Below are 16,801 nucleotides of genomic sequence, written 5' to 3'. Positions count from 1 at the left end.
ATCTTTTGAAATTTGCAACGGGGCTCTACAATCAAGACGTTTTTAGCAATCCTCTCCAACACCCATGAAGCTCATCCAGTACTGGAATTTCCAAGTTAATTTCTTTTAAAGCTAGAATGACAACTTCATAATTTAAAATGTACAGTAACAATTTATTTCTCTCTCCCAAAAGGAATTAGAGATGTTTAACTAATAACATAAAGCAGATAGTGAAAGCTGACCCTTAAAATGATATTCATTAGTATACATTACTTAATACAAATACATACAAAAAGAATGCCCTTTAATCACCAGCAGACAATTTATTGCTGGAAACAATTCAACAAAATGTGTTTATTTTCATAATAGAACTCAAGAGTTTCAGCTGAACAGTTTGGAGCCAAACTTCTTCCAAAACTTCCTTTCAACAGAACAGGAAGCAAGACCTTTTTAAACTTTTGTGCGTCAGCAGCTCACAATCTAAGCATTTAAAGGACCTCTTAATAATTTGAGGCCACGCCAAAAAGGGTAATAAGGTAACTTCTTCTGACAGTCAACTGCTGAAGATGTTGTCTGCATTGACACCATTTTCCAAATATAATGTCAATATGTTTCAAATAATATAAACAAAAATAGTTGCAAGTCTATTTTCTATTTTAAGCACTATATTCAGTTTAATGCATCAATTCTTGCTTTTAAAATATGCAAGGTAATGAATAAGATATTGTCACTTTAATAGATTTCAAAAGTTACACTGTATATTATTCATGGTCATGTAGTTTTAGAAAAAATTATGAGGTTATCATTGGCAAATACAAATGGAATAAAATCAAGGTTTCTCATTGTGTGAAGAGGATTAGGCTTTGAAATTCTTTATAGCTCAATTGTATTACAACTAGGGGCATTCTGGAGTTCAGAGTTCAATTTCAGCGTTGTTCTGTAAGAAGGCTCTATATATCCTCCCTGTGGAATGCATGTGTTTTCTTTGGGTTCTCCGGTTTCCTACCATAGTCCAAAGACATATCGGGAGGATAATTGGTCATTGTAAAATTGTCCCATTGTTAGGTTAGAGTTTTTTGGGGTTGTGGGGTTGCTGGGATAGTGTGGCTTGAAGGGCTGGAAGGGCCTACTCTGCGATATATCGCTAAATAAATAGTCATTGAATATGTGCACCTTGACCCAACTGGTCCAGACTGACTGTGAGTCCCATCTAAGCTATTCCTTTTTCCTGCAAATATCCCTCTAAACCCCTCCTATCCTTGTACCTGCCCAAGTATTTTTTAAATATTGTTTGTGTATCTGCTGCAACCACTTCCTTTGGCAGCTCATTTCTCTGAATGAAAAATGTTGCCTTAATTAAATTTCTCTCCTCTCATCTTAACTTAAGCCATTTTGTTCTTGATTCCCCAAACCTGGGAAAATGACTGTTGCATTCACCCTGTCTGTGCCCCCTAATAAGATTATCCCTCATTCTCCTATGTTCTGAAGAAAAAAGTCCGAACTTCTCAACCTCTCTCCATAACTCAGTCTCCTAGGTCCTAGCAACATTCTTAATAACCTCTTCTGCACTCTTTCCACAATGGCATCTTTCATATAGCAGGGTGACCAAAAGTGAACACGGTATTTCAAATGCAGCTTCACCAACATCCTGTATAATTGCAACATAACATCCTAACTTCTAGAGTCAATGCCTGACTGATGAAGGCCAGTGCACCAAAATCACTTTTCACCACCCTGCCTACCTGCAATGCCACTTTCAAGAAATCATGAACTTGAGCATCTAGGTCCATCTGTTCTACAACATTCCCCAGGGTCCTAAAGTTTATGGTGAAAATCTTACCCTCATTTGTCTTCCCAAAATGCAACACCCCACAAAGATCTCCTCCAAAGTGGCCATTCCTCACCCCACTTAACCAACTGAAAAAAATCCAACTGTAAATCCTAATAATCATGTTCTTGATCAACAATACTTATTTCAGTGTCATCTGCAAACAGTCCAAAAACTATGCCTTATACATTCTCATCTAAGTCACTGATACTGATGGCACATATCAATGGGCCTAGCACCAACCCTTGGGGAACACCATTAGTCATGGGCTTCCAGTCCAAAAGCAAACCTTCTAACATCAACCGCTGCTTACTATCTTCAAGCAATTCTGTATCCAATTTGCTAGCTCTCCCTGGATTTTATGCAATGTAACTTTCTATAGCAGTCTGCTATGTGGAACCTTATCAAAGGCCTTAATGAAGTATATATGGACTACAACTATCACCCTGACTTCATTTTGAATTTTTGATATCTTAGTTTAAAAAAAAAACCTCCCACTTGCCAAGTGTCCCTTTGTCCACAACTGACTCCAATCAACAACTGCAAGTTCCTCTATAATACTGACAAAATTTGCTCTGCCCAATTTAGAAATCTAAGTCGCGGACCTGATCTGTCCTTTTCCATAACTAACTTAAAACTAATAGAACTGTAGTCACAGATCCCAAACTATCTTGCTGTTTTCCTCTTTTTTAAAAAACGCTACATTAATTGAAAAACAGAGTTTAAGCATTCACATTGCAATAACTAGAGTGTATTGAACTTAATGAAAACATACTGAAAACTTCAATGTGAATGGTCCGGGCATCCAATGCACCAGCTGGTCTGTACTCAAAGGAAAGTGAACATAGAGATCACAAATTGGTATCATATATGATGCAGCAAAGTTTATTTGGAGCCCACCCACCGATTTTCTATTTAACATGTCTGATTAAGATACAACTTCAACAACCCATTGGAAAGAGGAGTTTCAACTTGAGGTCTGCTTAGTGTGGCCTAGTTCCAGGCTGTCTAGACCTGACCATAGCAGAACTAGATAATCTGGTATACAATTTTTTTGCACCAGCCTATGCATTCTCTCTTTGCATCACACTGCCACTCTACCCCAACCTCCTGTGTACTCTCTTATTTGTATACACATACAAATTACACAGCCCTCCTTGCTCAGACTGCAAGCTGGTTTCTTTCATTCCTTCTGTCTCGTCCAATGCCAAATTGCTTCCAAGGTTCTATAACGCTAACATTTTGGAAGTCTATAGTGATTAAGGAATATCAGATATGCACATGTTCTACAGTGGCCAGTGAAAAGTTGCTAATGCAACAGTGATGACATTATCTTCTATCCATATACAGTTCATCTCTCAGTCTTAGATTAAGATGGCACATACACCATCTAGCAAGGGCAAGGACAAGTGGAGCAGCCATTGTTGGAAAGGACAGGCTCATTTGGTGAGAAAAGGCTTGGGCAAGTTAAGTATCTGGTGAGTTGTTTCTTTTTCTTTCTTCATCTGTTAGTGCAGAGTTAGAACAGTGAGAGTGGCTCCAGGGGCTGCACTGTGTTCTTTGTGTGAGATGTGGGAAATCTTGGAGACCTCCAGCCTTCCGGATAAGCACATCTACACCAGGTCCACCAGACTCTAGCTCCTCAGAGAACTTATAAATGAACCAGAGCTGCAGCTTGATCACCTTCAGCTCACGCGGGTAACTGAGGAGATGATTGATAGGAGCTATAGGGAGGTAGTCACCCCTAAGTTGCAGGAGGCAGATGAATGAGTAACTGTCAGGAAAGTGAAGAGGAATAGGCAGCCAGTGCAGCATACCCCTGTGGCCATTCCCTTCAATAATAAGTATATTGTTTAGATACTGTTGAAAGGGGACAGCTTGCTGGGCAGGGAGCTGCAGCAACTGGGTCTCTGGCACTGAGTCTGGATTTGTAGCTCAGAAAGGAAAGGGGGAGAAGGGGACTGCAGTAATGATAGGGGATTCCATAGTTATAGAGAAGTAGACACAAGATTCTGTGGACGTGATTAGGACACCATGATGGTATGTTGCCTTCCAGGTGACAGGGTCAGGGATATCACAGATCGGGTCCAAGATATTCTAAAAGGGGGGGGGGGGGGGTGAGCAGCCAGAAGTCTTGGCACATATTGACACAAAAGATATAGGTAGGAAAAGTGAGGAGGTTCCTGAAGAGCGAATTTGGAGAGCTAGGTAGAAGGCTGAAAAGCAGGACCTCCAAGGTAGCAATGTCTGGATTGCTGCTAATGCCATGTGCCAGTGAGGGCAAGAATAGGATGATTTGGCAGATTAATGTGTGGCTGAGAAACTGGTGCAGGGGGTAGGGTTTCAAATTTTTGGATCATGGGGATCTCTTCTGGAGAAGATATGACCTGTAAAAAAGTGAAGGGTTACACACCTGAGAGGGACCCATGTCATCGCAGGCATGTTTGCTAGAGCTGTTTGGGAAAGCTTAAACTAATTTGGCAGAGAGATATGGTCATTGGTTTACAAGCAGAGGCAGTGTGTAGTGAGGTATATGGTCATTGGTTTACAAGCAGAGGCAGTGTGCAGGGAGGTAAATGATAGGGCAAAATTGCAGTCAGTGGGATGAATTACAGTGTAAAGGGAGGGAGACATCAAAAAGGGATACGGATACAGGACTGAAGGAGTTATATTTGAATGCACGCAGTATACAGAACAAGGTAGGTGATCTTGTAGCTCAGTTAGAGACTGGAAGACATAATATTGTGAGCATCACTGAGTTGTGGCTGAAAGAAGATTATAGTTCAAAGCTTAACATCCAAGGATACACATGGTATCGAAAGAACATGCAGGTAGGCAGACAGGGTGGCATGGTTCTGTTGGTAAAAATATGAAATTAAATCCTTAGAAAGGATTCATCTCGTCCACCATGAGAATGAAGATTCAGCCCAAAAGGCAACACCAAAATCAGAACACTGTTAAGAAATTTAATGTTGACATCCTTCAAGACATCAGCCATGTATAGAAGTTCCAACAAAATCTTCAAGAACAACTGCCTAACAAATCCCACCATCTGTAGAAGGACACTGGAATCAATTGAAGAATGCTATCATCACCTCCTGCAAGGAAACAATTGGGTTCAAGATGAAAAAGACATCAGGATTGGTTCGATGATAACAACAAACTACTCCAACAACTCATCAATGAAAAGAGAAAAGCTTTCATTACCTTACAAAATGACCAACAATCGGCTACCAAAAAGAAACGCTATCAGGAATGCAAGGCTGCAGTCCAGAAGAGCACTCGAAACCTGAAAAACCAATGGTGGAGGATGAAAGCTCAGGAAATCTAACAACTAGCAGACACCAACGACACTCGAGGCTTTTTCAATGCAACTAAAGCTATTTTTGGCCCATCCACTCACGGTCAAGCCCCTCTCAAAAGCAAAGATGGTTCAACCATCCTGAACAGCAATGCTAACATCAATTCTAGATGGAGGGAGCACTTTGAAGATCTTCTAAATCAAACTGTCTCATTTGACAGGAATGTGATTAACAACATTCCAAAACAGCCTGTTGATGACTCCCTAAGCAAAAAACCAACACTTGAAGAAGTCAAGGAAGCCATCAAAACCTTGAAAAACAACAAGGCCGCTGGACTCGATGGAATACCAGCCGAGGTCTACAAAATTGGAGGTAACCCGCTTCATTATCAACTGCATCAACTTCTCATCAAGACCTGGATAAATGAAGACATACCAGCAGACTTTAGAGACTCAGCAATCATTACCATCTACAAAAGGAAAGGCGATCGATCTGAATGCGGAAACTATCGTGGAATTTTCCTGTTAGCAACAGCAGGAAAGATCCTCACCCGCATCATAAACAATCAGCTCAAGTCTTTAGCTGAGAAGATCCTTCCAGAGACACAAACCGGTTTTAGACCATCACATGGAGCAATCGATATGATCTTCACAATGCGACAACTACAAGAAAAATGTCGTGAACAACTTCAACCTTTGTACATGGCGTTCATCAACCTCACCAAAGCCTTTGAATCGGTATCAAGGGAACTCCTATGGGATGTCCTGAAAAGTACATTCGAATTCTGAGACTCCTCCATGATGGCATGCTTGCCACAGTCATGGTCAGCAACAGTAAATGTGAGCCTTTTCAAGTTAGATCAGGAGTAAAACAGGGATGCATGTTTGCCCCAACTTTGTTCACCATCTTCATTGCGACAATCATCCACATTATCAAGGACAACCTACCCACAGGAATCGAAATTGTCTACAGAACAGATGGCAGACTTTTCAATCTTGCCCGTCTCAAGCCCAAAATGAAGATATCCTCGAGTTCCCTCATCGAGTTCCAATACGCAGATGACAACAGTGTTGCAGCTCTTTCAGAAAACCACCTACAACAGATTCTGACTGCCTTTAACCATGCATACATGAAACTTGGACTTACCGTCAATTCCAAGAAGACTCAGATCATCTATCAACCGTCACCAACTGAGACAAATCGGAAAGAACCATCAATTCAACTTGGCGAAACAACCCTGGAATACGTGGACCACTTTCTGTATCTTGGAAGTCACCTCTCCTCCAATGTCAACCTTAATGACGAGATCCAACATCGTCTTAAATGCGCTGGAACAGCTTTTGGACATCTCCGAACAAGATTCTTTCATGATCGTAACATCCGAGCAGACACCAAAATGTTAGTGTACAAAGCAGTGGTAATCCCAATGCTCCTGTATGCATCAGAAACCTGGACAATATACCGACGACATCTGAAGGCAATTGAAAAGTTCCATCAACACTGTCTTCGAAACATCTTAAATATCAGCTGGGAAGATAGAAGAACCAACGTCAGCGTGCTAAATGAAGCAAAAGCAACAAGCATTGAAGCCTACGTCATCAAGAACCAACTAAGATGGAGCGGTCATGTTGTTCGGATGAAAGACGAACATCTGCCGAAACAAATCTTCTACTCTCAGCTTAAGGAAGGCAAACGTAAAAGAGGCGGACAACAAAAGAGATTCAAAGACGTCTTAAAAGCCAACACGAAGAAATGTAACATCGACATCAACAATTGAGAAACCAATGCCAAGGACAGGAAACTCTGGCAAGCCATCATCCAAGAAGGAACAGCAACTTTCGAAGCCAACAGATGTGCAGAATTAGAAGAAAAGAGAAAAAAATGGGAAGAGAGGCAGCAACAACCAAAGCCCGATCTGCCATCTGGAACTACCTGTCCTGAATGCGGAAGAACTTTCAAAGCCAAGTTTGGACTCATAAGCCACTTGAGAGCCCATAAGTAGATCAACAGAACGAAGACCATCATCCTCGACCTCAAGGGATAGCCACGACGATGATAGGATCAGAAGATATAGGATCCTTGTGGGTAGAGTTAAGAAACAGCAAAGGTAAAAAGATCCTGATGAGAGTTATATTCAGGCCTCCGAACAGCAGTCATGATGTGGGCTACAAATTACAATGGAAGATAGAAAATACATGTCAACAGGGCAATGTTACGATAGTCATGGGGGATTTCAATATGTAGGTAATGGGGAAAATCATGGTGATGCTGGATATCAAGAGGAAGAATTTGTAGAATGCCTGCAAGATGGCTTTTTAAAGCTGCTTGTGACTGAGCCCATTAGGGGATCAGCTATTCTGGATTGGGTGTTGTGCAATGAACCAGATTTGATTAGGGAGCTAAGGTAAAGGAACCCTTCAGATAGAATTCACTCTGCAATTTGAGAGGGAGAAGCTAAAGTCAGATGTATCAGTATGGGAAATTCCAAAGCCATGAGAGATGAGCTGGCCAAAATTGATTGGAAGGGGACACTAGCAGGGATGACGGCAGAGCAACAATGGCTGGAGTTTCTGGGAGCAGTTTGGAAGGTGCAGGACAAATGCATCCCAAAGAAGTAGTAGTATTCTAAAGGCAACTTTAGCTGACAAGGGAAATCAAAGCCTATATAAAAACAAAGAGAAGACAAATAATAAAGCAAAAATTAGTAGGAAAATAGACTATAGGGAAACTTTTAAAAACCAACAGAAGACAACTAAAAGCCATGGGGGGAGGTGAGGGGGTGGGGGGGTTGGAAGATGAAATATGAAGGTAAGCTAGCCATTGATATCAAAGACAATATTAAGTTTTTCAAATATATAAAAAGTAAAAGAGAGGCAAGAGTAGATATTAGACTGCTGAAAAATGATGCTGAAGTAGTAGTAATGAGAACAAGAAAATGGCAGATGAACTTCATAAGTAATTTGCATTAGTGTTCACAGTGGAAGACTCAAAATATGCCGGAAGTTCGAGAGTGTCAGGGTGCAACAGTGAGTGCAGTTGCTGTTACTAGGGAAGTTTGAAAGTGTGAGGGTGCAGAAGTGAGTGCAGTTGCTATTCTTAGGGAGAAAGTGCTGAAAGGTCTGAAGGTAGATAAGCCACTTGGACCAGATAGACTACACCTTGGGGTTCTGAAAGAAGTAACAGAAGAGATTGTGGAAGCATTAGTACTGATCTTTCAAGAATCAATACACTCTGGCATGGTTCTGGAGGCCTGGAAAATTGCAAAAGTCTGTCCACTCTTCAAAAAGGGAGGGAGGCAGAAGAAAGGAAATTATAGGTCAGTTAGCCTGATCTCAGTGGTTGGGAAGATATTGGAGTTGATTGTTAAGGATGTTGGTACTTGGAGATACATAATAAAATAGGCAAAAGTCAGCATGGTTTCCTTAAGGGAAAATCTTGCTTTTAGACCATTTTCTAAATGGAGAGAAAATCCAAGGTGCAACAGGACTTGTGAGTCCTGGTGCTAGATTCTCTAAAGGTTAATTTGCAGGTTGTGTCAGTGGTGAGGAAGGCAAATGTAATGTTAGCATTCATTCTGAAAGGACTAGAATATGAAAGCAAGGATATAATGCTAAGGCTTTATATGGCAATGGTGAGAACTCACACTTGGAGTAATGTGAGCAGTTCTGGGCCCCTTATTTAAAAAGAAATGTGCTGACATTGGAAAGGGGTCACAGAAGTATTAAGGAGTAATTGATGGCTCTGGGCCTTTACTCATTGTAATTTAGAAGAATTTAGAAAAATGAGGAGGGATCTCATTAAAATCTATCGCATGTTGAAAGGCCTAGATAGAGTGGCCGTGAAGAGGATGTTTCCTATGGTGAGGGAGTCTAGGACCAGACGGCACATTCTCAGAGTAGAGGGATATCCATTTAGAATGGAGATGAAGTGGGATTTCTTTAGCCAAAAGGTGGTGAATCTATGGAATTTGTTCTCCATTTTTTGTGACTAGACCCTGAAAACTTGGGCCATTTCATATCTCAGGATCCAGTGCCAAGATAGAATCAATGATGAAATTCATTTTCATTTTTAATTTCCAGCACAAGCTCTAGAACATTTAAAGATCAACACCGTGAGCTTATGATATATCAAGCAGGAGGGATTTTTGTGTTGATATGGGCCTCTGAGACCTACATAGCTTACTCCACATGAAATAGGAGAGATATCATTTCTCTGTAAAATCCTCTAAATCCATTGGAAAGATAAGCAATCCAACATTGTTGTCCTCTTCTGGGTCAAGAGCCCCACCATTTAAGACCTAATTATACTAAGTTGGCTGTATTGGGCAAACATCGTTTGCCTGTTGAATTCCAGATTACCAAAATAGAAACTTCATTCCAAACTCTGACCAGGAAGAGATTATCAAGTGAACATTGGAAAACATAAGGATATCTCAAAGTCTCCTTGCAATAAAGAAAATGATAGCTGGGAAAAGGCAGAAATTGTTCACCCACTCCCACCACAGACAAAGATTTTAATAGTGCAAGCACCTCTCTTTCAAAGAACCAACACAAATACAGTGAATTGAATAGCTTCTTGTGTTATCTGCAAATGATATTATATTTCCTGCCCTTTTTCACTATTCCTTATTTCACCTGGTGCCAAATATCTATCAATTTTCACCTTCAATATTCTGTTCCATTAAACATCTACCACAAGAGGTTAGAAAAAGCCATTGTGCTTCAAACCCCGAGTAAAGAAATAGTGAAAGAAATATCAAAAGGACATTGCCATTTTGTTCTCCGGACTCTTTCCCATACAATAGTCCATATAAAAATTTTTAAAAGTCACTTTTAAGTAAGAAGATTCCAATATGTCTGTTACTGCCAACAGCAAAATAAAATGTGAGAACAATGTAACAGTAATAGCGGAAACAGAAAAAAAGACACACTCTGAAGAGTTTTGTTTAATTACTAGTTTTCCAGAATTATCAGAATCAGGTTTATTATCACCAGCATGTGATGTGAAATTTGTTAACTTAGCAGCAGCATTTCAATGCAATACATAATCTAGCAGAGAGACAAAAAATAATAAATAAAGTAAAACATGATAATAAACAAAGTAAATCAATTACGTATATTGAATAGATTATTAAAAATGTGCAAAAACAGAAATACTGTATATTAAAAAAGTGAGGTAGTGTCCAAAGCTTCAAAGTCCATTTAGGAATCGGATGGTAAAGGGGAAGAAGGTGTTCCTGAATCGCTGAGTGTATGCCTTCCCGCTTCTGTATCTCTTACCTGATGGTAACAGTGGGAAAAGGGCATGCCCTGGGTGCTGGAGGTCCTTAATAATGGATGCTGCCTTTCTGAGACACCGCTCCCTAGAGATGTCCTGAGTACTTTGCAGGCTAGTGCCCAAGATGGAGCTGACTAGATTTACAACCTTCTTCAGCTTCTTTCAGTCCTGTGCAGTAGCCCATCCATACCAGACAGTGATGCAGCCTGTCAGAATGCTCTCCACAGTACAACTATAGAAGTTTTTGAGTGTATTTGTTGACATGCCAAATTGCTTCAAACTCCTAATAAAGTATAGCAGCTGTCTTGCCTTCTTTATGACTACATCAATATGTTGGGACCAGGTAAGATCCTCAGAGATATTGACACCCAGGAACTTGAAGCTGCTCACTCTCTCCACTTCTGATCCCTCTATGAGGATTAGTATGTGTTCCTTCGTCTTACCCGTCCTGAAGTCCACAATCAGATCTTAAAAGGATGCGTGTGTGTGTGTGTGTGTGTGTGTATATATATATATATATATATATATATATATATATGAGTTGCTTCATGTTAGGATGTGGCAGATTCTAACCCAAAGTTTCTACAAAAAAATAACAGTTGCAGACACACATGGGTGCATTACAGACATTGCCCATGGAATACAAGGTAAAATGAAAGAAAGAGTTGCAGAGTGGAATAAATGAAAAAGTGATCTCTCAGCAGGAGGCTATGTCCATCTAAAAATCTTAGGGTGCAAGTATCCTTCCTTAATCTCAGCAAGGAGGAATGTATGAGACATTATACTCCAATATCCTCATCAAAATTCTCCATGAAGCTAAGCCACAAATGCAGTCTCCAAACAGGGACTGCTAAAGGATATTGCACGACTGAGAGGGTTTACATGAATTCTTCCTTATTAGAGCTAAGAAAGGAACAGCTTGAGTGTGCACATGGCTTTTCAATGATTTCAGACGTCACAGTACAAAATGCCATTGACTGCAGACATCACACAGTAATTCTTACCCTGTGCTGAAAAAAAAACAATGGCGCTATCTTTTATATCTGGTATGATGCCATCAGCAGAAAATATTGTGTTGGAACTTTTGAACCTCCAACCTGAGAGTTGACTCATCATGGCAGTGGACCAACATTTGGGAATGGGAAGTTGAAGTAAAACAGATGGCCTCTAGAAAAACCTTCTTTTTATGGCAGTTGGAGCAAAGGTGTTTAATGAAACAGACCCCCAACCTACATAGGGTATCACCAATGTTGAGAAGGCTGCACCACACATATAAATGAGCAACCTTTTTCCTCCAACATGCATGGTTAATACAAGATCAAATTTAATCATTAAGAAATATGGCTGTTAGAAAACCAGTTTACATTTACAACACAACTGGTCACCATTTTAGCTAGACAGCCACAAGTTTACATTGGTGAGCTAAATTAAGAAGCTGGAAGCACACATAATATTTTATTTGTACTTAAGATATATCAGAAATTTATGTGGCTTATTCTTAAAATGTACTTTCAAGCTCATTTTATTCACATTAGTTTATCTTGGGGAGAAAAAAATTCAGAACTCATACAAAATGCTGGAGGAACTCAGCAAGTCAGGCAGCATCAATGGAAATAAATACCGTCGACATTTCAGGCCTGCAAAGGAAGCGAGAAGACACCAGAATAAGAAGGTAGGTGAAGGGGAAGGAGGATAGCAAGAGAGTGATAAGTGAAGCCAGGTGGGTAGGAAAGATAAAGGGCTGGAGGGGAAGGAATCTGATAGGATAGCAGATAGGATGATAGGAAAAAGGGAAGGAGGAGGGGTCCAGGAGGCAGTGATAGGCAGGTGAGAAGAGGTAAGAAGCCAGAGTAGGGAATAGAAGGGGGGGGGGGGGAAGAAAGGGAAGTTTTTTTAAACTGGTAGGAGAAATTGATATTCATGTTATCAGTTTGGAGGTTACCAAGATGGAATATAAGGCATTGCTCTTCCACCCTGACAGTGGCCTCATCTTGGCACAAAAGGGGGCCACGGACTGACATGTTGGAACAGGAATGGGAATCGGAAATAAAATGTTTGGCCACCGGGAAGTTCTGCTTTGTGAAGTGCCTCTGGGTATGCTTCCATTAATGATTAAGTTTCTAGGCCTATCTCTTGGGTCTCCCTAAAGAACAAAGCCATTAATTGAAGTAGAAACTAAATGCTTACTTTTATATTATTTACAATCATAAAAAATTGTTAAGGTTCAAATATAAAACAAGGTGCAATTAAAAATCATTCTTTAACAATCCTTTACACATTACCTATTCTGCTGGAATTTGAAATCCAAGTTAATCGAAGGAACTTTAACAGGCTTGGCTTCATTATGGCAGTAGAAGAGGCAATGGACAGATATATTTGTATAGGAATGGGAAAGCCAAACTCAGGTTGGATGAACAACACCTGTGTAGCCTCCATCTTGATGGCGTGAACATCAATTTATCTAACTTCCAGTAATTACTCCTCCCCCTCCCTTTTTCATTCCTCTTTCGGGTTACCCTCTCACCTCTTCCCTTCTCCTCACTTGCTCATCATTTCCCTCTGGTTACCCTCCTCCCCTTTACTCCCCCCATTAGATTGCTCCTTCTTTTGCCCTTTACTTATCCCCTTCCAACTTCAACACCCCCCCATCCATCCATCTTCCCTCTCACCTAGTCTTAGCTATCACCTTCATAATCTAGCTTCTGACCCCTTCCTTTCCAGTCCCTTTGAAGAGCCACAGCCCTAAACATTGATTATTTATTTCCCTCCATAGATGCTGCCTGACTTGTTGAGTTTCTCCAACATTTTGTGCATGTTGTTTAAGATTTCCATCAGGTGTGATATCTCTTGCTTGCCACATAATCAGAGTTGGCTTTAAATAGATCAAGCACACAAGTTTGTTTATCAATCCTCACTAATTTTGAGGTTTAAGGAGTTGATTTCTAGATTTATTCTATTACAAATATTAAGTGCAAAAAATAAATCTTTTCTAATCATCATACATCATAGCATGCGAGCGTGAGAGCGAGAGATTATAATGCAAATAATATTATAAATGCTTCATCACCAAGAGATGGAGGAAACTTCTAACCCGTTTTTTCTACTCATAATTTCTAACCAGTTCTGAATATTTGCTATGGATTGTTGACATTCAAAACTCTGTTTTGCAGTTTCAAATTATTTATTGACATAGCATTTTGACTAATACTGTGCACAATAATAGTCTGCTGGCACAGAAACTGACTAAGCAATGAGGAAGTGTCTCATAAAACTGAAAGTGCGTACACATCAAAAATCTGAAAGCAAGGGATTAGTTACAGAAATATTAGTACTTAAATTAATCTAGTAATTAAACTATTCTGAGAAAGTAGAAATACAGTGGAATCCAGTTAATTAGACCATCAGTTAATTGGGGCAGTCGCTTATTTAAGACAACTCTTAAAGAACAAACACTAAGCGACAAAATATCCAGGATTCCCTTCACTTATTTTAGTACACCGTGCCACTTAATTGGGGCAGGAACTGTTGCCGAACAGTTTCTAACTAGTGTCAGACCCGTGCACTTGTCTGGCTGTTAGAAACTGCACTGTTCTCAGAACAGTTATTAAATAACAGCAATTGTGTGTGCTTGTGCTCAAAAAGCAATTTTAGTTACTTATAGCTGGTGAGAAATAAGCAGTAAGACAATTCAGAACTATTTTGCTCACTGCAGTTTTAAGCATTCAGGCTTGAAGGTACCAGAAATTGCTGGGAATTAAAATGAAATGATTTTGCTACTTCAGCAAGTTAGAAACTGCGAAGAATTTGAAGGTATTGACAATTATCTTGAATGTTGCAATGAAAATTAAAATTTGGAGGATGCAATCATTAATAGCATTGTACGAAGGAAGTCCATTATCTACACTAGGTGTTTGTGCTGATTTTGTTCATTTGAAAGGCAGCCGTGGCATTTATAGTTAATCAAATGAGTCCAGCAGGTTTATAGTACCGCAGTAGTATTGATAGTGTTCTAGTTCATTCTGTATTTCCTTTAAATACATAATTTGTTACTCAGTTAAATGGTAGTTTGTCTTTTTTATACCTTTTAAACTATTTCCATGAAACTTTGGCTAATTGGGGCAGCTACTTAACTGGGCCAAAATCTACTGATCCTGATGTGTCCCAATTTACAGAAATTCACTGTACACAAATATTATAAAAATGCTTTCTTTACAGGCCTGAATTCCTGTAATTATAGTAAATAACTCTCCATACATATGAATAACTGTACAATACTTACATGAACTATCAATGGCGTATTGATAGAACTCAAATTCCAAAATAAATAATGATTGCTGTAAAGAATAAGGACCATTGTCTTGTTGACATTAATGGGTTGCACATTCAACATAATCTGGAAAGACAAATAATAGAAAGTTAGCTTGTGTGCACAAGATTTAATAAATTGTACATTCAAGTATAAAAAGAACTACTTTCCTACATGGCTTTATGAAAATAACAGCCGAGTGCTGCAAGGTATGGAAATTTGCATTCAGCGACTAAAAGTTCATTTTTTAGGATAGAATTTTCATTCCTATATTAAATAAAGGATTGGTACTCAACAGGAGAAATTACTCCCTTATAATACTTTCATTATTATTTCAAAAGAAACAATCAGAGTGGATCAGTACTTGGAGATATGATGTGGTGGCCATTACAGAGACTTGGATGGCTCAGGGACAGGAATGGTTACTTCAAGTGCCGGTTTTTAAATGCTTCAGAACGGACAGGGAGGGAGGCAATAGAGGTGGGAGCGTGGCACTGTTGATCAGAGATAGTGTCACGGCTGCAGAAAAGGTGGACGCCATGGAGAGATTGTCTACGGGGCCTCTGTGAGTGGAGGTTAGGAACACGAAGGGGTCAATAACTTTACTGGGTGTTTTTTTATAAGCCGCCCAGTAGTAACAGGGATATCGAGGAGCAGACAGGGCAACAGATCCTGGAAAGGTTTAATAATAACAGAGTTGTCGTGATGGGAGATCTTAATTTCCCAAATATCGATTGGCATCTCCAAAGAGCAAGGGGTTTAGATGGGGTGAAGTTTGTTAGGTATGTTCAGGAAGGTTTCTTGACACAATATGTAGATAAGCCTACAAGAGGAGAGATTGTACTTGATTTAGTATTGGGAAATGAACCTGGTCAGGTGTCAGATCTCTCAGTGGGAGAGCATCTTGGAGATAGCGATCATAAACAGGCCGAGATGGCCTGTTTCCGTGCTGTAATTGTTATATGGTTATATATAATTCTATCTCCTTTACAATAGCATTGGAGAGAGATAGGAACAGACAAGTTAGAAAAGCATTTAATTGGAGTAAGGGGAATTATGAGGCTATCAGGCTGGAAATTGGAAGCTTAAATTTGGAACAGATGTTCTCAGGGAAAAGTACGGAAGAAATATGGCAAATGTTCAGGGGATATTTGTGTGGAGTTCTGCAATAGGTACGTTCCAATGAGACAGGGAAGTTATGGTCGGGTACAGGAACCATGGTGTACAAAGGCTGCAATAAATCTAGTCAAAAAGAAAAGAAAAGCTTACAAAAGGTTCAGAGAGCTAGGTAATGCTGGAGATCTAGAAGATTATAAGGCTAATAGGAAGGAGCTTAAGAAGGAAATTAGGAGAGCCAGAAGGGGGCATGAAAAGGCTAGGCGGTCAGGATTAAGGAAATCCCCAAAGCATTCTACAAGTATGTGAAGAGCAAGAGGATAAGACGTGAAAGAATAGGACCTATCAAGTGTGACAGTGGGAAAGTGTGTGTGTGGAACCGGAGGAAATAGCAGAGGTACTTAATGAATACTGCACTTCAGTATTCACTATGGAAAAGGATCTTGGTGATTGTTGTGATGACTTGCAGCAAACTGAAAAGCTTGAACTTGTAGATATTAAGAAAGAGGTTGTACTGGAGCTTTTGGAAGCATCAAGTTGGATAAGTCACCGGGACTGGATGAGATGTACCCCAGGCTACTGTGGGAGGTGAGGGAGGAAATTGTTGAGCCTCTGGCGATGATCCCCACATACTGCAAATATCCAAATATCCGGACCTGCCTCTTGGTTTTTTTGCACTACCTTACTTTGCCTTTTCTATATTCTATTTATGATTTATAATTTAAATTTTTAATATTTACTATTGATTTGTACTCCAGGGAGCATGAAGAGCAGAATCAAATATCGCTGTGATTATTGTACGCTCTAGTATCAATTGTTTGGCGACAATAAAGTATAAAGTAAAGTATAAAGTATCTTTGCATCATCAATAGGGACAGGAGAGGTTCCGGAGGATTTTCTTTTTCTTCAGCAGTTGAATGGGGCACGACTGCGCAAGCACGTGAAAGTCGGCCCGTGAGGCAGCAGGAGAGTTTAAAAAAACGAGCAGATTAA

General features: G+C 39.8%; 1 protein-coding gene across 3 annotated transcripts in view; it reads right to left on the bottom strand.

Moving 5' to 3' along the window:
- The window catches only part of LOC140186194 (transforming growth factor beta receptor type 3-like), a 148,031-nt gene that overhangs the window by 49,493 nt on the left and 81,737 nt on the right, over window positions 1-16,801 (bottom strand). For all 3 annotated transcript variants that reach the window (XM_072240152.1, XM_072240149.1, XM_072240150.1), the window contains exon 4: window positions 14,666-14,779. In XM_072240152.1, coding sequence (XP_072096253.1) covers window positions 14,666-14,779 — 114 coding nt within the window. The remainder of the gene's footprint in view (window positions 1-14,665; window positions 14,780-16,801) is intronic.

Source organism: Mobula birostris, chromosome 22, assembly GCF_030028105.1.
Source record: "Mobula birostris isolate sMobBir1 chromosome 22, sMobBir1.hap1, whole genome shotgun sequence".
Lineage (NCBI taxonomy): Eukaryota > Metazoa > Chordata > Chondrichthyes > Myliobatiformes > Myliobatidae > Mobula > Mobula birostris.
This window is presented reverse-complemented; position numbering and strand designations above follow the sequence as displayed.